At 32.8% G+C, this 20,479-nt stretch overlaps 1 protein-coding gene across 1 annotated transcript in view; it reads left to right on the top strand.

Moving 5' to 3' along the window:
* The window catches only part of LOC120345499 (dynein heavy chain domain-containing protein 1-like), a 77,613-nt gene that overhangs the window by 31,471 nt on the left and 25,663 nt on the right, over window positions 1-20,479 (top strand). Inside the window, exons 43-70 of the mRNA XM_039414965.2 lie at window positions 405-502; window positions 1,350-1,497; window positions 2,281-2,377; window positions 2,721-2,775; window positions 3,361-3,489; window positions 3,745-3,874; window positions 4,424-4,609; window positions 5,216-5,423; window positions 6,250-6,371; window positions 6,891-7,011; window positions 7,416-7,528; window positions 8,095-8,239; window positions 9,138-9,285; window positions 9,939-10,162; window positions 10,634-10,813; window positions 11,631-11,732; window positions 11,809-11,922; window positions 12,625-12,766; window positions 13,289-13,450; window positions 14,226-14,410; window positions 15,030-15,302; window positions 15,777-15,840; window positions 16,291-16,372; window positions 16,790-16,929; window positions 17,595-17,735; window positions 18,207-18,370; window positions 19,196-19,340; window positions 19,958-20,086. Of these exons, the coding sequence (XP_039270899.2) occupies window positions 405-502; window positions 1,350-1,497; window positions 2,281-2,377; window positions 2,721-2,775; window positions 3,361-3,489; window positions 3,745-3,874; window positions 4,424-4,609; window positions 5,216-5,423; window positions 6,250-6,371; window positions 6,891-7,011; window positions 7,416-7,528; window positions 8,095-8,239; window positions 9,138-9,285; window positions 9,939-10,162; window positions 10,634-10,813; window positions 11,631-11,732; window positions 11,809-11,922; window positions 12,625-12,766; window positions 13,289-13,450; window positions 14,226-14,410; window positions 15,030-15,302; window positions 15,777-15,840; window positions 16,291-16,372; window positions 16,790-16,929; window positions 17,595-17,735; window positions 18,207-18,370; window positions 19,196-19,340; window positions 19,958-20,086 (3,947 nt within the window). The remainder of the gene's footprint in view (window positions 1-404; window positions 503-1,349; window positions 1,498-2,280; window positions 2,378-2,720; window positions 2,776-3,360; window positions 3,490-3,744; window positions 3,875-4,423; window positions 4,610-5,215; window positions 5,424-6,249; window positions 6,372-6,890; window positions 7,012-7,415; window positions 7,529-8,094; window positions 8,240-9,137; window positions 9,286-9,938; window positions 10,163-10,633; window positions 10,814-11,630; window positions 11,733-11,808; window positions 11,923-12,624; window positions 12,767-13,288; window positions 13,451-14,225; window positions 14,411-15,029; window positions 15,303-15,776; window positions 15,841-16,290; window positions 16,373-16,789; window positions 16,930-17,594; window positions 17,736-18,206; window positions 18,371-19,195; window positions 19,341-19,957; window positions 20,087-20,479) is intronic.

The following is a 20,479-nucleotide window of genomic DNA, read 5'->3' as shown; positions in this document are numbered from 1 at the left end:
TGTTCTTGACCCTTCAATGGATTTCAAAATTTTCGCAGTTTTTCTGATTTATTTATCAAGGAATATGTATTGGCTTCAGTGAAAAAATTTAATAAGCTTTTGGAGGAGCAATTTATTGTCTCGTAAATTGTTCTACTCAGTCTATCGAGGTATCACTGTATATGCATAAGGACTGGTGGTATCCTCGCCATTGTGGGTTATTTCATGTAACCACTTGTCATTTTCAGCTTCGTTCATTTTTAAACTGATAAATCATCCCCATATCCAACTTTAAATTATAGCTGAACAAAGCCATGTGGTTCGTCATATGATTATGCCATATTACAGCTTTTTGACACTTCCAGTTGATTATGAAAATCTCATCCGATTCCTATCTTCTATATTGGTATGCATATTTATTTTAGTTCACATGCAACACTTAAGTTGAAAGATGTTTTGAGAAGTGTATTTCCACTTGTATCAAGACCTATTTCTGCAACTGAGTTGGATCAATTATTACCAGGTAAGTTATAGGGTAGAATATTGTATGTTTGTTTACCTTTAAATTCATTGATTAAACAGTGCAAGATACCAAACATAAACGATAAATAATGATATTGGCCGAATTGGACAGTGTGTAATCTTTAAGTAGCTGACAATTTCATATAAATATTAAACACAAATTTAATCTTGTACAATCTTTACAATTTAATCTTGTAAGATAAGATTTACATATTTATTCAGGGGGTGAGAAAAGAGGTGTGACGGCGGTAAATAAACCACCCTATAGCAACGAGGAGTCCAGCAATCCTCTCGCACATAATTTTTTCCCCACGGGATTCGAACATGCGAAACCACGTAGGGTAATTGGAGGTGCGGTGGTGAGCATATTTCTAACGCTTAGTACGATGCACCACACCGTCCGTAATCACTACAAGACTAATATTTGAGAATGCAGCAAGTTCATGAAACTCACATGATGCAATTCCAGAATCATTTCTAAATGTTGTTTGGCGTTTATTTGGTTAGTTATGCATTTAAATGACATATAGTACAACTCTTTAACTGCCTCAGACATAATTACAGTAAGCTGAACTAGAAAATTTAAAATAATGTTATTAGTATATGGAGTCCTAATGAGTATTTGATTTGGGTTTCTATTTTTATATTGTATGATTCACTGATCCTGTAGCTATTTGCTATTTTTGCAAAAAAATCTTGATTTATTTCACTTTCACAACTGTCATATTTGTGAAGAATATTACATTTCTTGCAATAGACAATCGTCTTGATGTTGACCTTATTCCCGACCCGAATCGTCTTGATGTTATTTTAGATTTTTGATAATGGTGATTATTTTTCCCTGACAGAAGCCATCAATCACCAATTGCAAATTGATGGACTTCAAGCAACAAGTGAAATGGTGGATAAAACTACTCAACTATACAATGCACTCAAATTGAACAAAGCAGTAATAATTGTAGGACCAGCTGGATGTGGAAAAACAACTATTTACAAGTAGGAATATACCTATATTATTAATATATAAATTAATGTACTGACCTTATGAATAAAAATAAAAAGCTAATAAAAAGCTAAGTTATTTTTTGCGCTATAACTTTCAATAACTTTACAATATTCAAATCAATTCCATCTTATACTCAGTGGTTCCCAACCTTTTTTCCAAGCGACCCAAATTTGTTAAAAAGTACTTTTATGGTCGCAAAGTTAGATAGCTGCGCTAGTTTGCCCTCAGCGAGGTTTTAAAATCGTGGCATGGTTTTACTCAAGCAAAACAATATAAATGCTGCAAAGTTTTTATGCTGTGATACTTCTCATATAAACATTTACTGTTGAGCAACATTTCAATACCAAATATAAATGAAACAATAAAATTTACTGAGAAAAAACAAACAATATATTTAGGGTTTTTGTTGAAAAAAACAAGCAACCCAAGGAAAGTTTCACAACCCGTAGATTGGGAAACACTGGCATACCATATCACATATAATTTCATTTTCGCATTTCACACCTAAAATCATAGCAGTATGTGGACTGGAAAACTTGAAAAAAAACTTTTGTTTATTGCACTGCGTGTCTTTTTTACCTATTTATTCTTTTATATTTATGGTACTTCACTGTTCTATTTGTCTGTAGCAGTGTTTACGAATGACTCACTCTTGTAAATTGGTCAGATGTAGCGCATATTTCAGTACTAAATGTATTTATCACTAGGTATTTGACTTTATGGAACACTGGTCTAATGTCAGTAAAACATTTTATTATTTTTTCATTATTCAGAACTCTAGCACAAACAATCAATAAAATTTCATCAGATCGTAGAAAAAAATTTTTGGACATGTTTCAAGAACGAATTGCTTCGTCTGATTTTGAGCTGGTAATTATTAGCAGGCTTGCAGAAATTTATTGCATAATATACACTTTCTTTTTGTTTTAAATAATGTCATATATAAGCACTACTTTAACTTTGAGAACTATTGTGTTTTTTCAATAATTGCCAGCCTATCGTTTATATACCTTTTCAACATGCAAGCCTAGATAACTTGCTTAGCATATATATCAGAAGGAGATAGTGTTGATCACATATAATTTTTTTAATACTAGGTTAGCTTTAAATGATTTCAGTCTTATGTTTTCATCAAATAGTTAACTAATGGAGTCTTTTGTTTTTATCTTATGCGTCTTTCATATCTGGTGGTTTTCACTTGTCTATGTTTCAGAAACAAAGCAGAGATGAACTGTTGTCTTCTGGGTCAGAGGTACAAACTGCTCGGAGTATGTTTTTTTATGGTTCTGTTTTATTCTTTTCTCTGCTTTATTGGTTGTTTTTACTGCGTTCTCAATTTTTCAATGTTATATTCTGTAATATAGAAACTTTACTCTAGCCACTGACTTTATTTCGGAATTTCTCTTCAAGATAACAACTTCAATTTTATGTTAGCCAATGCCTCTGTATGCATAGCATATAATGTTCACATAACATGTAATCTATATTAAAAATCAAAAAAGAATAATTTTTTGTTGAACACACATAACAAATAAAGAAACGTGCTTGCTAACAGCATTTCATTATGATATTTGATCCATAACCTGGTAGTTAAGAACCACTAGTGCACAATATAGCCACTCACCACTATGCCTAGAGTTTTTCTTCATATATCATTATAACTGAAGCAAATTCGTATTTCTCGAAAGTTTAAAAATTATTCAAATATGAAAAATGAATGAAATCTTAGATTTTTGATGACTTTAACGCAGTATGTTATCTTATATTATTTAGGTTGTTACGGTTATCAATTTTTTTGTAAATAAAACCAGTGGTCCGTCTTCTTAGTGTTTTAATCTTAATATTTTTTAAAGGTGGACGATTTTCTGTCATGGATTCTGAAATTGATGAAAAAATAGATCTGACTGTATTATTCCCAAACACATTATCTGTTGAAGATTTGTTTGGCTACCATGATGAAACAACAAACAATTGGAATCAAGGTGAAAATTTGTAGATTTTCTCTGAAGGATACAAAACTTGACTTCAGTATTTCACTACATGTGTCTCAATCGACAGAGTGTCGGGACTGTGTCTTAGCTTGAACAATACTTTAGCTGTCACCAAGTCAAATATCTTTCCTGCGCTATGGTAGCCAGAAAATATAGTTTTACATACATTTAGATAGCAATATTTTAGCATTCTATTATATGTTCAGTTCTCAGTAAGCTAATATCGTATATATTTTTTATTTAAAGGCATGATTGCTAAGATACTGAAAGATTATGGTATATTGAATAAAGAAGATTCATCTGTGGGTGACAGTCAGGAAAAAGTTCAAAAACAGGATCAAGTTTTTGAAGGCCTGAATATGAAAGCCAAAGACAGGTGACTTAAATATTTTCAGATTCTCATTCTTGTTGTTTATGATGGTCATAAATATATATTGTGTTTCATACTCTCCTGTTTTAATACTCTTCATTTGCAAATACTTTAAAGGTGGAAGCGTAAATGAACCTCATAGCTTTATTGTAGTTTTTGTTTGATTCTATTTTTATTTCTAAAAAATTGCTTCTAAGATTCCAAAATTTAATTTCATCCATTTACATAGAATATGACTCAGTACTTGTTTTGTGATTATCTATCAATGATGCCTAATGAATGTAATTCCTCAATATATACCTACAATTATTGATACTCAAACTGCGATTTTCTTAATTCAAATAGTGTGTATTTTACCCTTATTCCATGAAATTTGTAAAAAAATCCAATGGTTTTTCAATGCATTTGCTCAAAATATTCTAAATCAAAAAGAACTGTAAGAATGAATACTAAAGGTTGGATTTTTATTAGAAATTTTAATCCTACCTGACTTTCCGATATCAGTCTTCATTTGATGTTGTGGAAATAATTTTACTTACGGTACTTTATTTTTAGCCTCAAGAAATGGATCGTTTTGGATGGTGAAATTAATGCACCTTGGATTGAAAATATGAGTTGTTTGTTGGATGTTCATAAATCAACAAGACTCACAAACATGGATGATCTTACATTGAATGATTCGACTAACCTTATATTTGAAGTTAATAATTTCGCTACTGCTTCTCCAGCAATGATTACTAGGTATACTGTATAAATATCTTTATAAATTTCATGGACCATTTAGTTTAAGACTTGGATGTAGGTTGCATACTTTGTGATGCTTTTAAGAAGGAATGGGTATTTATTTATTGTACGTTTGTATATAAATATTTTCACAAAGCAATGCCATAAGAAAATACTCATAAGTGCAAGAATATCGCTCAAAAATCAACTTGCCGACATGCTAAGAGCCAAAAAAAGGCTGTTGACAATAAGACAAAGATTTTTGCCCTTCACGATTCTGCTTTTTCCAAGTTAGTGTTCAAGTTTCTGTTCAGATAATATTATTTGATGTGAAATTTGAAATTCAGCGTGGTTAGTGAAATAGCTTCCAGTTCATAAATTTTTTTAGACTAGAAGTTTTCACAAAAGATTTTGTGCACAACGTTATTTCTGTTGTGTTAATCTTTTGAAAAGAATCATAGTATTAAAACCACGTTTATTACATCAAATTTCATCCTTCTATTGATGGTAAATAGCTATTCACATTATTCTAATTATTCATGCTCTATGGCACTACTATTCTCAGTATATACAATTGTGGTAATAACCAATGAATCAATGACACCAAACGCCATATTCTTCCAGATGTGGTATCATCCATTGTGATGCAATGAATCAATGGCAGTTGATGATGACAACATGGTTAGATACTGCGTATGGTGAATATGTGATCACACAACGTACTATTAAAATATGGAAGGAATTGATACATGAGCTTGTTCCTCAAACTCTAGCTTTTCTTCAGCATATTGGACAAAATATTACAAACTATGGAATTACATATGAACAAAAGGTAAACAATATGATATTCAAATAGGATAACAAAGTGGGGACGTTATTAAACTTTGTTCAAACAAGTCAAAGATAAAGGAAATAATCAAAATACTGCTTTTTTAAAATGATTTGTATTGAATTTTGTTGTATAAATTTTGCATCATTTCATCCTTTTCACAAAATGTATGGACTTTATGACTATTCGGAATTGAAATTATTGAATAGGTAGATTTATAGAATATTGCATCATTTCATCCTTTTCACAAAATGTATGGACTTTATGACTATTCGGAATTGAAATTATTGGACAGGTAGATTTATAGAATGTAGGATTATATCTATAAAAGCATCCAAAAACATAAACATTGTCACAGACATACACATGCCTGAAGATTAACCTAGTAATTCAAAATACCCAATTCATTATCACAAATGCAATTCAACTTATGCATTTAGCTATACTCCTATAAACATTGTTATTCGTTCATATCATCTGGAAGTACTAAATTGTAATTTGAGACCACTTTCACAATAAATCAAGCTTAATCTATTTTTCCATATTCATCTTGTCTTGGTTTATTTTCATCCTTGGAAAAAGCTTAAAAAATAAAAGTAATGATTTTCCAGCGACTTTTTAGTCTTATTGAAGTACTGAATTCCATTGGTCTAAAAATTACAGAGACAAGCGATTTATTTACAGCAATAAGAACAATGCCAACAATCTGGCAAAATGTTCTCTATGTACACTTTCGTGTCTAATAAAGGCCAATCATATTACCACTGATTATTTTTGTGTGATAAAATGGCTTGGAAGTTCTAGTCATTTTGTTTTTGGTTTCTATCAGGTGCAACAATCTTCATCCTATGGCGTAGCTGAATCTTCTTCATTTCTTCATCTTCTTGGATCTTTGTTGAATCTACATTTAAAAAGAGATTTCAGCAATAGGGAAGTAGAGGATGGAGATAGGTGATTAGTTATTACTTCACTATTAGTTTTTCTTCAGGTTTTGTTAAGGTTGGACAGGGGTTTAATTGAGATTAATTACAATGTTTTAATATGCTTTATAGGAGGTGATTATTAAGTTGCATTATAGATTTATAAATGAACACAAAGAATATTAATTGCAGTCATTAGAGAGACTGGAATTTAATAGGAAAATTGTTATTACCGTATATCAGCCACAAACTGCAATCAAAATCTATCACTGTGGGGTATAACAAGACAAAAGTCAGGCTTTGTATACTAATATTTGTGGTGCCATAACAACATCACAGTGAAGTTCTGACTGGTAAATCTGATTACAGTAATTCAATTAGTTGGTGCAACAGCCTAGCGGTTAGTTGTTAGCCTTAACTGTGTTAGCATCACTGGGTATTTTCGAATTTCTGATGATGGTTCCAACTACATGGCTATGGACTGTATTTCATAGATTAGACAGAGGCCGCCATTGAATTAGATTGAAGTTCAGAATTTTTTTCAATTTAGAGCTGACATATTTAATGAACCTCGATCCCGTTTGACATCAATTGCTGGTGAAACAGAAGTTAGTTATGCAAGTAGCAACAGATCAAGGCTTGATGACAATGTTCCTGACTTTAATCACCAGGTATATTTGAATAAAAGATTTAATATTTTTATCAAGTAGGATTAGTTTAACTAATCTTAGCCCACTATGCTCTATTACACTCTGCAACCAATTCTTATATATAGGTTTCAGTGATTATACTTTTAGAATTTTTTTTGCTTTGAACACTAATTTAACAGATAAGAGACTGAATTTCTGTTTTGAATCTATATTTTATACGCTTTAATATGAAAACAAATCTAGAGATGTAAAATTTAAATTTGTTTATCATTAAATGCAAGTAAAATATTGGCAGTTTAATTGCATTTCAAATAAAAAATTGATGACGATTTGATTAGCAATGTCTAATCCCCATATTAATTTGCAAGAAGTAGTCATGATGAGTTCAACTTCGATAGTGATGTCTGAATTTGTTTCATTTCCAGGTTGCAATGAACTTGTTTGGATTTGCATTTGTATGGGCATTTGGTGGAACATTACTTGAAAAAGATATGCCTGGGTTTGACGCATTCTTCAGAAATATACTGGCGAATTCAAGGTATGCGTGATTCATTTCTTTGATTGCTTGGCTAAGTTGAAATGCTAAGGTTGTTCAATCAAATGATGAATCATAGTTTTTTTCTCAGAATTGCAATGCAAATTGGGTGTGGTGTTGGCATATACTCTATATATAATGTTTTCAGGGCCTTGACTTTCCTGTTAGAGCTGTATTTCACATTTGATTATATGAGCCATGATATGAGAACAATAAGTTTATCAATACTCTGTGACATAATATTTTCCAGAAGATTTCGATTTACATATGCAAGGCCGTCAACTATATGATGGTGAACGTCGTCTACTTGGCACACAAATGAATTAGTCACTGAACACTCTTCAAATTTAATCCTTTAGATCGCAGTATTGAAGGGTGTTCATGAAGTCTTTCAACAATTCAAAAATTGACTACAAAATTTAATAATGAATTTTCAAAATGAAAAAAAAAGACTTTCTGGACTATGTATTATGAATCATCTCATAATTATGATAAAACCTATTTCATTACTTGTGAAATATTTCAAAATTAAAAATATTTTTTCCTTTCAAATCATTTTTTTGCAACAGGCATGAGATACAATTTCCACTCTACGAAAGTGTATTTGAGTATTTTGTTGAGGAGGAAACAGGTCAATTCACAGTGTGGGAAGATAAAATTGATTTACGACCACATGCTCCAGCAAGTGGGAGTTATTATGCTTTCATTCATCCAGTAAGTATCGTATACAGGATTTAAAAACTTTTTGTAATGTTTTTTTTTATTGAAATGATCAAATTAAGCACCTGGAACATGAATAAAAATTGGAATAGGTGTGAATATATATTTTGCGTTTTGTTATGAGTGCTGAATATTGACATGAGTTTACATTAGTTAGGTACTAGTATTGACCACAAATTAGAGCATTTCCTTGTAAAAATTTTTCTTCAAAGTTTTTTTTAAAATGAGAGGCTTTCGTGTTATCTAGGATTCAGTATTATTCAGGTAGGTTCTGGGTTGAAAAGCAAATTTAAAATTTTGTTACTTGATCAGAGTAGACATGTTTGTATAATTCACTACCAAATTCGTTCATCGTGTATAAATTTTTGTCAACGAAATCCAATTTTTATTAATAGATGTAATCTTCATACCGTTTTCAACTATGCTTAATGCTTTTCATTTTCAGAATTTCGTATACAGGATTTAAAAACTTTTTGTAATGTTTTTTTTTATTGAAATGATCAAATTAAGCACCTGGAACATGAATAAAAATTGGAATAGGTGTGAATATATATTTTGCGTTTTGTTATGAGTGCTGAATATTGACATGAGTTTACATTAGTTAGGTACTAGTATTGACCACAAATTAGAGCATTTCCTTGTAAAAATTTTTCTTCAAAGTTTTTTTTAAAATGAGAGGCTTTCGTGTTATCTAGGATTCAGTATTATTCAGGTAGGTTCTGGGTTGAAAAGCAAATTTAAAATTTTGTTACTTGATCAGAGTAGACATGTTTGTATAATTCACTACCAAATTCGTTCATCGTGTATAAATTTTGTCAACGAAATCCAATTTTTATTAATAGATGTAATCTTCATACCGTTTTCAACTATGCTTAATGCTTTTCATTTTCAGATTGAACGTTATGCATACATAGCCAATACCTTGTTAAAGTCCAAATATCCTGTACTCATAATGGGTGAAAATGGATGCGGAAAATCAACAATGGTTTCTAATATATTGCAAATAGAACATGAGATGACAAGAGTGCCAGTTTGTCCTGGTATGTATTAAATAAATTAAGTTATACCGGTAATTATAATAATGTAATAAAGTAGTTTATTTTGGATATATTTTGGCATATTATATTTGGGTCATTTCAATAATTAATTTTGGCGCTCCAGAAGTGTGTGTACAAATATGGAGTTAACTAATTTTGTTCGCCTACTTTACATCAAGTTGTGTAAAGGGACCTACGCGCAGGGGTTATATTCACTTGGCTAACACAGACAGTCCCCAAACTCGTAAGAGAACTAAAATAAGGGAAATCGGAGTAAAATTATGGTCTAACAGTGCCCGGCCCTAACCCCAATCTGGTACACACACTACGGGAGTACCTTGATAATTTTCGTTTGTCAGTTTCAATTTATTGTAAACGGCTTGAAGCAACATTTGTGTCAAAATAAAATAAAAATTATTTAAATATCCAAATATATAAGCATGAAATATCCTACTGTAATAATTCCATTTTACTGAGACCTTTTTCTCCTTTCAAGTACCCTTTTTTACACGTTTACAATTTTTTTCTGCTTTTCTATTGTTTTGAATCAATAAATAAGCATTATCTTCAACAGCATCTGACATACTAGTTAGCATGCTGGCTTAATCAATATAATGCGCTTTTGTATGAAAACCTAATGAAGAATACTTTTTCAGGTTTGACTTCGCGTCATCTTCAAAAACTTATTGAAAGTCGATCTTCATCCATGTTGAAGCAACATAATCTTGGACTCATGGCTCATCCGAATGCAGTGATTGACACTCGTTCTGAAGGGAAACACAGCATTTTATTTTTCCTTGATGATCTATCTTGTGCTTCTGGAATTACGTCAAAAACTTGTGGATCTGTTATTCAACCAACTCACGAACTCATGAGACAGGTAACAAGGATTTCATTTTATTTGCCATTTGAGGAATTTGTAATAAGTCAACTTTCTCATTGTTTCTCCTTTGACTTAAAATGTCCATAGTTTGTATAGGATTGTAGTTTGGATATTTGGTAAAATTTCCAATTTATAATAATTCACAAATATTTTGTACAAAAGTCATATACAAGGCCTTGTTTGCTATATGATTAAGTTTTCTTATTGGTTTAATCAGATTCATTTTATATTTCATTGTTATAGTATATAATTGCAACATAGTTCTGGATTTTTTGTATGGAAAAAGGGAAATTACCAGTGAGTGTAATATACACATACTTAATTTACATTCATCTTGTCTCCCAGACGAACTAGCTTATATGCAGCAAGATCATAAAATATGCCATTTTTCCCCTTGTAACAAAACTTAAAATAAATTTCAACTTCATTTCTTAAGAAAGACCTTTTGTCTTCATTGCATATATACAGGTAATGTCATCGGGTGCTGTGTATGAGAGGGAACGGCAGATGACGAAAGCTTTGGAAGGTGATGTGAATTTCTTGGCATCCTCATCAATACCTGGCAACACTGGATCTGGGCTTGGACAATCTTCTTATCTAATCTCATCCAGACTGACTCGATTGTTCACTGTTATTCACTTCTTACAGGTGTTCTATGTGCTCAATATTTGATCTTTATTTTCAAACTTTTTGCTTTTAATAATGTTTGGGATTCATATTTTTTGTAAAAAAAGAAATACTGTATGTGTTTAACTATTAGTATCTGAATAGATCGAGTATTTTATTGAAATTTTATGTTAATGTTTTTGGTTTGTGTGTTCTTTCATTTGAGGCTTATTCATGCTCTAGCTCTGAACAAAGCTCTGTACAAGTAGGTACTGATATCTAAGGAGCCACTATTCTTGAAGGAATCAGAATCCTTCCAGTTTGACATTGCCTACCTAATTTATTACACTCTGTGGATGATGTAAGCACGGGATTTGAACTCCGGATTATAACCTATGCTGCCAACTTACCGTAGTTTCATTGGGCTAACTGTTAGGAATAAACTTGCCATTGCACCTCCGATTACCCTGCATGGGTTTTATGTGGGGTGGTTTATGTAACAGTCGGTTACAACTTCCTCCGCCAACAAGTCCATGCATTTGAAACTAAATGATTGGTTAACTATTCCCATACCCGACATGGACTGGTAACCAGATTAGAGGCTGTGGTTCACCATATGATTTGGCCATCTTACTGGTATTTATATCCCATGGGATAAACATAAAATATCATATACTATCCTGAGAAATATTATTTCAGTATGATTGCTCAGTTTAAATGTATGGTTGCAAGTTACTTAAAATCTGAATCTGCTTAGTATTTATTGTAATGGATTTAGTGTGACAATATATCACAGTCTTTGTGTACAAGTGTACAATTGCAATGTTAAGTTAATTAATGATGTGTTTTATATTTACAGCCCTCTAAAGAAACTATTCTAAGCATTTATCACAATGCAGTCCAGTCATGGCTTGAAGAATTTCCTGCATATTCGTTGACAAGGCATTATGATTTATCCCAGGTTAGTTTCATTCAATGCTTTCTCAATAGATTCAATCAGGATTTATCTAGATTTCAAATTCCTAACATTTTCACAGGCAATTATTTCTGGAGCAGTTGATCTTTATGCATCAGTTCGAACTCATTTGAAAGCAACACCTCGTCAACCTCACTATATTTTCTCTCTTCATGATATATCACACATTATGCAGGTATGACAAAATCAGATATATTGGTTTTCGTTTTGTATGCTTGTGAAATATCAATTTTCAAATATGTGGACAAAATGTACAATGACTAAACGCAGAACCGGTAGCCGATGAGACTTACACTGAAATTTGTTATCCGATAATTCAAAGGCTTCAAATCAAAATTGCATTTTTTGTTATCTTTTTGTATGTTTGTGGAAAACAAGAGACCAATTTTTAAATAACTGGTCATGAAGCTCCAATGACTAACCACAGTACCGGTAGCCTATGTGACTCACACAGATATTTGTTCTTTGATCATTTGAAGGCTTTGACTGAAAATTACAAATTAAGTCCCATTGCTAGAGCAATTTACCAATTAGGTATCAATAAGACCACAGATGAGCAGTAAGGACCAACATGGTCAAAAAGATGTCGGGTTTGTCTGATTTGATGCCACATGGTGGTACAATATTTATGGAAATAGCAAATTTGTGAAAATTGGAAAATATCAATTCTATTCCTAGAATTCAAAGAACATTTGTAATAGCGTCTTCTATCATCTTCAATTACTGAAATAGGAAAACATCTGATCCACTAGTTACAATACCAAGGGATTTTTTCCTAGCTATAAATGCTACCCCAAAGACAGCAGCAACAATTTAGTAAAATTATACATATGTACATTTCATATCAAATAACTATTCCCAATGAATTTATGTACAGGGACTTTTCCTGTTAGCTCCTAGAACAAGAGGCAGGCCTCGACCAATGAGAAGAAGAGGTAGAGATGATGGTGGTGGAAATATTCAACTTCAAAGACCTGGTGGAGGAAGAGCAGGCGGAAGACTAAGAGCAAGGGGATGGGGTATGGACAGATCATTTATTTTTAAATGCACAATTCGTTGAGAAGGGTGTCCATACCTAATTATACTGTCAGTATTCTAAGATTATCTTTTGTAATCACTTCGATTTTCATTATTCTAAATTCAATCAGTAAACAGCATACTCATCATTTTACTCATACAAAAGAGTAGTGCTCAAATATATAGGCATGGAGGTCCAAAAACTGCACTAGTACCACAGTACTGGTAGCATATAGCATTTACACTAAAGTGATCAAGGCACATCGGTGCTGATGGTGAGCTACGATTTTGTGTGGAAGATATCATTCTTTTTGACAACAAATTTGGTCCCAACAACAACAACAATAGCAATTTAGCAAGATGATCCATATATACTTTGTGTCCAATGGACACTTTGTGTTCAATAATTGCAAATTTCATAACATGGTATTTTTGCTCATTCCTATTTCTGAAATAATGTCTCCTTCTAGTTTTTTTGTAGTGTTATTGAACAAAGATGTCATCTTCTATTGAATTTGTTTCAGGTGATAATGCTGTTGGAGGAATTCAACCTATGCTCAGGACTGTTATTAGATTATGGTTACATGAATGTTGTAGAACCTTCTATGATCGATTGACAACAGAAGATGATCGTTCATGGTTTTCCAAATCATTGCAAGGAACCATGAAGAAACATTTTTGTACTGGTGAGTCACCTATGACTATGACATTAAGAATGAATTATCATTGGAAAAATATTATTAGAAACACAGTACAACTCATGATTTTATTCCTTTTCAATCTGGAAAGGGTTCTTCACTAGCAATCACTCAGATCATAGGTTCTCAAAGTGTTCCAAACAAAGCCGCAGGGCTCAGCGAGAGAAACCTAGGGGCTCCACAAGCTATTCGTTTACCTATTAAATAAATAATGACTTGTCTAGTTTTGTAACTGTCCAAAGAAGCAATAATGGCATTAATAATGTTTGACAACGGTAGCGTTAATTCAAATATGACATTATCCATAAGTTCCAATAGATAATGCCATATTTCAATTACCGCCTTGTTGCCACATTTCGACTCTACACCATTGGTCAATTGTCTAATTTGTGGGGTAAATTTATTTTGGGGCTTTGTAAATAATAGTCAAATTTTTGACGGGCTCCATAATGCTAAAAGTTTGAGAACCCCTGATTTTATAACTTGAGAATACCCAAATCGTTCTAGTTTGCCATTACGCTAATTATTCCTGGTGGATTTTGGGTGTCCTTGACAGTTCCATAACCAAGTTCTTTGAGCTGCTGTCCAATATTATGTTAAGCAGTCTTTCAAAACAATCACTTTGTCACTTTTTGCAGGCATGATTACTTCCGATAAGTAAATAAATATTAAATATTCTATCATAACAAGTTCCATCATAATATTTATGGTTTCTTCGTGTTCAATTTTGTTCTGTATTATAACGAAATATATATTTCCCCAGACAAAGAAAATCGTATGGTTTCACCAGGGATGGAGAGAGTAAAGGTTATCAAAACTCCAATTCCCTCTGTTAGTGGAAGTCCTCTTCCTTCCAGAACAAGCACTTCAACATTCGGAACAACAACTACAACTGATGAATTTGCAAGCACAACTGAAAATGAAGGAAAAAGTGGAAGATCAACACAAGTAATGGCTTTATTATCGGAATTAATTATGTGAAGAGCAATACTGGTGCTCTGTAACAGGTTTCGTACCATTAATTACACTACTGCTCAAGAGGTAGAATACTTCTCTTCATTCAGTACCAAAATCACTTGGTTGAATTGCTCCAATTACATTTGTAAGACCATTAATTTGACTTCTTTCCTGCTGTACTTGGGACATTCTCTAATGCTAAAACACATTTGTACATGAAGTAGACAATAGACGTTTGGATCGGTTTGCTAAATTCTTGTTGTTGCTTCTCTTCACAACTTAAGAATCAATCGATTTGTAATTTTTAGTACATAAAGATAAATGAAGTTGATAGATTTGTATTTATTACTTTTCATTTTTTTTTAAATTTCAATGTTTTATTAGTTCTATGAGACCTGATATTTCACCCATAGTTTTGTGCTTTGTTTTACTTGAAGGGGAGCACTTTTTTGTTCCATCATGCTTATCTGTTGATCATTTCCAGCACTAAGGCCTTTTCTTACCAGTATCAATGTGCGACCTTCATGTTCGTATATTCTAGCATTGCTGCCTTCTTGTTGTTAGAAAAGCTACATATTCAGTAACAATAAATATCGGTATTTTTATTCAGCTTGAAGGCTTTCAAAGATCAGAAGGTTCATCTTTTGAAAACATGGAAGGATCACCTGTAGGCAGACTAACTGAACAGGCTGTTTCTCAATTGGCTGGTGGAGAAGGAGACAAAATGGATGATAGCCATTTTAGTACAACTGGTACAAGCTCAAGAATGCCTCCCAACTTAGCTATGTCTCCTCGAATGTCAGAACATACTCAAGAATATGAGGATAATGGTAGTGAAGATATGAACACTGATGGAAGAATGGCAGTTTCACAGATGACAACAGTGTGTATTTCTCGTATTTTGCTTTGTTGTTACTCTGAGAAATTCTTAATTTAGTTGGTGAGCTGGCACAAACACAAGCTTCTGTGCATGGTCGCTTAGCCATTGCTAAATTACATTAAAAAATGCTTTTTCTTGTGTTTTTTTCTTCTATTTCATCTGTATTTTTATGAGGAAAAACAATTCAAACACAACTCAAAACAAGTGGTCGCTGATACTTTGTGAGCTACTATGTTTTCGGGAGAATAGAAATCTTCTTGGATTGACAGCCTACCAATTTTTCTACACACTTTGATTTGAGATAATTTTCAGAAGGAGAGAGAGATGAGCATTTTGTAAACTCAAGAATGAAGTCTGTTATTGCTATTCTATTCTGTCATATTCAGATGAATAAATATCAAAACATAAATATGTGAATGGCCAGATAAATCTGTTTTAGCATTCGTGATTTCTAAACATAACTGCATTATTTTCTAGGACGAATCTTATGTTGATTCAACCAGCAAATCAGACTCTGGATCTCGATCGACAAGTGTAAAAGGTTAGTATCACTAGAGATATCTTTATATGAATAGTATAATTTTAAATTTTAATATGCTAGAATATGTAATGAATTCTTGAAGCAAAAGTAAAACTTATATCAGATATTCTGAAATAAGAAAAAAAAAGGTCTCGAAAATAATAGTGATTTGAAACAAATGGCTGTTTGCTCTGTTTTTTTTTTCAATGTATTTACTTTTTGTATTCAACAATAAACTTTATTTCTACAACTTGCTGCAACTATCAATTTGACGATAACTGTTTATATTCAAGTATTTTGTGGTATTTTGTTTGAATCGTGATATCTTGTTTAGTCTTAATTAAACTAATCATAACCAGAAAATAAAAATAGGCCGACCATTTTTGAGCAAGCGATACTTAATGTGCTGATGATCTCATTTATCATGTTTACTCATTGCTGTGCATTTTACATTTGGTATTTTTGCAACAGAAGGATCTGCAGAATTGGCAGGGATTGGTGAAAGTTCATCGGAAAGGAATGGTGAACAGTCTGCTTTCGCAAGTACTTCAAGGTAAGGAAATGAAAGCTCCAATATAAAAAAACTCAACTCTAGCAACAAAACAGAGTTGCCATAAGTGAACGGTGTAATAAGTCTAAGACCTAACTATGTTTGGGTAGATTTAAGTCCAATGTTCATGGCACCACACAGGGCACTCCAGAAGTATGTGCACCAATATGGAGGTAACTAATTTTGTTTGCCTATTTTACGTCAAGTTGTGTAAATGGACTGAAACCTATGGGCAGGGAGTATATTCACTTGACTAACACATACAGTTCCTGAACAAACTCGTAATAGAACTAAAATAAGGAAATGCCCTAATCCTAACCTGGTACACTCACTATCGAGAGTACCCCTCCCAGAGTGTATAAATTGGTAAAAGTCCTTACACAGATTCTTTTGTGAACCACTTTGATTCTTTTTTCTAAGTGAAACACTGACAATTGCTGATGACAATGGTACGGAATATGATTCACGTCCAACTACAAATGCTGATACTAAAACTGATTTTGATGAAGATGATGAAAGTAGATCAATGACAACTGCAATGGCTACTGAGCTAGAAACTGGTTAGTGCGTAGCATAATATAGTGCAGGGAAAGATTCAGTTTTAGTTCTTCTAAAGAAAAAAAATTAACGTGGCAAACTTGATATTCATTCACTGGTTATGTCAAGTCTCAAAGGCTGGCGCACCATGATAAGGATTACTCTGTATAGGCAATCTGGTTTGAATTCTGTGAGAAATGATTATATTTGCAAATCTGATTGCTGAATTCCTTACTGTAGCAAAGTGGTTTGGCTACCCGCTGGTTGGTATTAGATTCCCCACTACTCCAATACCCAACATTGATTTGGAATCACAAGAGAAGCTGTGGTTCACCACATGATTGGGTTGCCTGATCGCCTTCCATTGACAAAATATAGGATAGGATTTACCACCCTACGGCAGTGAGGAGTCCAGCAATCCTTTCGCACAAAACTATCCCCACATGGGATTCGAACCTGCGAACCCACACAGGGTAATCAGAGATGCTGTGGGGAGCGTATTTCTAACGCTTAGCACGGTGCGCCACACCGTCGAGCCAAATAAAAAATTGAAATTATACTTCTGGCCCATGTTGAGTTTGAGATTCACTAGTTGGTCCTATCTTATTGATGAAGCTGTAACTGGGCAGCTTTTTGTAGTCAAATATATTCCTACTAAGAATAAACAAAATGATTTTTCATATTTTAGATGATTCAAATGCATCAGATAATGAATCAGAAGAAGGTGAAGAAACAACATCTGCAACAACAGAAAGTCGATCAACAAAATCAAAATCTACTCAAGATAAAACTCTAGATCAGGGAAAGTCGAGTACTTCTGCGGATATGGGTGTGTAGTCTTCTTCTTAAAACTTATTTTTATAGGGTACTTTGATAGTGTGTATCAAACTGCATGTCCCTTTTTCTCGTCTAATTTCTTCTCCATATCCATATGTGGCCATTGCCACAATGATGCTTGAATGTGGCTTTGGTTAGATTACAGTCTGAGATATAACTATGTAAAGACAAACGTCATGGTAGTTGTAGAGTCAAGTTAATAAAGTTTGATAAATGGTGGGAGGAAGAAGTTGGTCTATCTTGTCTGGGTTGGTCAAGTTTAATAGTTTTCATTGTTTACTTTTTTAGCTATTCCTTGTTTTGTTCAGAGAAGTTAGACTATGATCTGACAAAAACTCACAAATATACCTGCTATTTGGTGGAGGGAGAACATTTTATTATTTTTTTTCTGATAGAATTGTAGTCCAATTTGAGTCTGTATGTTTTGTTTGTTGTTTTGTAAACCTATTGCATCCTCTTTTAGATGCTTTACTACCATCCAGTGGTCCAGTGCCAAGAAGAAAATCACAGCGTGCAGCTCATGCAAGACCAGGGGGTGCAAAACTTGGTGTAACATTTGTCCCTGGACTTATTGATGACCCTGAACGAACAGCAAATACAGCAGGACCACTTGCACAGTTTCATCAGGTCTGTTAGTTTGTTTTACTTTTGTCAGTCAGTCAGTAGTTTATTTTTCACTAAAATGAAAATACTCTTGATACAAACAAAATCAAGGAAAAATCATGAAAATGGCATATCACGGTGAAGGGTGACACGAAAAATACAATGTTGGTTTCCGAACAACGACACCTGGGATAACTTTAAGACAGTCGAAGTCGAAGAATATATATTATTAAAAAGATTAATGTTGAAAAACCAAATTCGTTACAAAAAAGAGACTCCAGGCACCGTGCTTATAAACTCATTTCTATACATTTTTTTGTGTTTATTTTTTACTTGTATGCTATTCCTAAATGGACAACTGACATACAATTCTTGAATATTGCGATTTTTATAACCCTCGGTAGTTACTTATCGATCTTAAGATCGGTAAGTATATTGATAGGTATTTGTATGTATGTCTGTCTGTCTGTCTGTGTGTGTGTGTGTGTCTGTTAGATGCACGCGATATCTCACGAAAGCGGGATTGAATCTGCTCCAGATTTTGCATGTGCATTCATCTTATCTCGGACCAGAATCCTATTGATTTTGGGCGAATTATGTCGTATAATTAGCGAGTTATCAATCAATTATTGATATAGTGATCTAGATTTTTGTAAAGCGAGAGAATTTTGAAACCCGCCGAGTGTGTGTGTGCGATGCGCAGTGCGCAAGTTACAAGAGCGGATGAATCGAAACTGCAGTTTCTGTTTTGGGGGATCCCCTAACTATCGATCGATAAGTCTTCGGTTTCCAACCGATATTCTCGTTTTATTTTGTATCAAAAATTGAATGTGATATTCTTTTTTCTAGGTTCTTTCACAGAATGAAGATCCCACTTCAATTTTATTCAGCAAGAACATCTTATCTGCAGTGCAAGGTGGTGCAGAAGGATACAGTGAAAGTACTGAGGGACAACTTGCTAGTGCATTACAAATTGCTCTAGCTGCTTACAATGGTAATATTTATAATCAGGATATTTTAATAGGAAATAGTTATGCAATAAATTCCTTTATACACTGAATGAGTTGAAAAAATATTAGTATAACTTTTTGATAACCATCAGTCTCTGGTTAAATCTTTACTGGCTGTCCAAGGCTGTTAGTTTTGGCTGTCAAAATATTTTAAATTACTATGTAAATTATTACTTCAAAATTATTTATTACTAAATTGAAACTTATAAATTTGTTATATTCATAAACTATTATGCTTAATTATACGCTCAGCAAATTAGAATGATTTAAAAAATTTTATCTTTGTGACATTATTAAAGATATCATTACCGGAATTCAACTTTAGTTAGCAGTTTTAGTATAATTTCCTACAGTACTGAACATCTTGGTTTATTGAAATCATATTGTTTAGTTGATTACATCGTGCCTGAGCTTTAAGTCAGTATTACTGACATTTCTTAGATATTTTTGCAAATTTTTCACGTAATTCTTGTTAACCTTTAAAGTCATCAGTTACTTCCAATAATAGTTAGTGTTTTGATATTTTGCAGGAATAAACTTGCGGTAGACTTATATTGAAAATATCGAAAAATTTATAAAAATTTATTTTTTAATCTACTAGGAGAATCAACCAATCCTCTTGATCTTGTTTTCTTTCAACAAGCTGTTCATCATATTGCAAGATTATCTCGTGTTCTATCATTGAATCAAGGAGGACATGCTTTGTGCTTTTCATCAACTCGTTTCGCAGGTTAGATTTCACTGTATTGAATGTTTGTATATTTCAACTAAGACACTAAATCATGACAATATCTAAATCACTTGTTTTCTTCAATGTGGGTCATCTCAGTTGATAATACTGTACATTATGGTTTTTATGGTAAGTTTTCAAATTTGCTGATAAATCATTTTCCATAGATTTGAATTAAAAAAGGGTGACCTCTGTATTGCTCAAAATTCATTTAAAGATTTGATGTCCCTATCGATCAGTTTGAATCTTTGTATATCGGGTAATCGGGTAGATGGAAAAACTCTTTGCTACATAGTGCTAAGGTTCCTCTTCCTCCACATATGATACTCATGCATCGGAAGAAAATTATGTAAATAATTTCATACTCAACATAGACTGGTAACAATATTAATG

Source organism: Styela clava, chromosome 8, assembly GCF_964204865.1.
Source record: "Styela clava chromosome 8, kaStyClav1.hap1.2, whole genome shotgun sequence".
Classification (NCBI taxonomy): Eukaryota; Metazoa; Chordata; class Ascidiacea; order Stolidobranchia; family Styelidae; genus Styela; species Styela clava.
The sequence above is the reverse complement of the archived record's forward strand: the minus strand, read 5'-3'. Positions and strand labels throughout refer to the sequence as shown.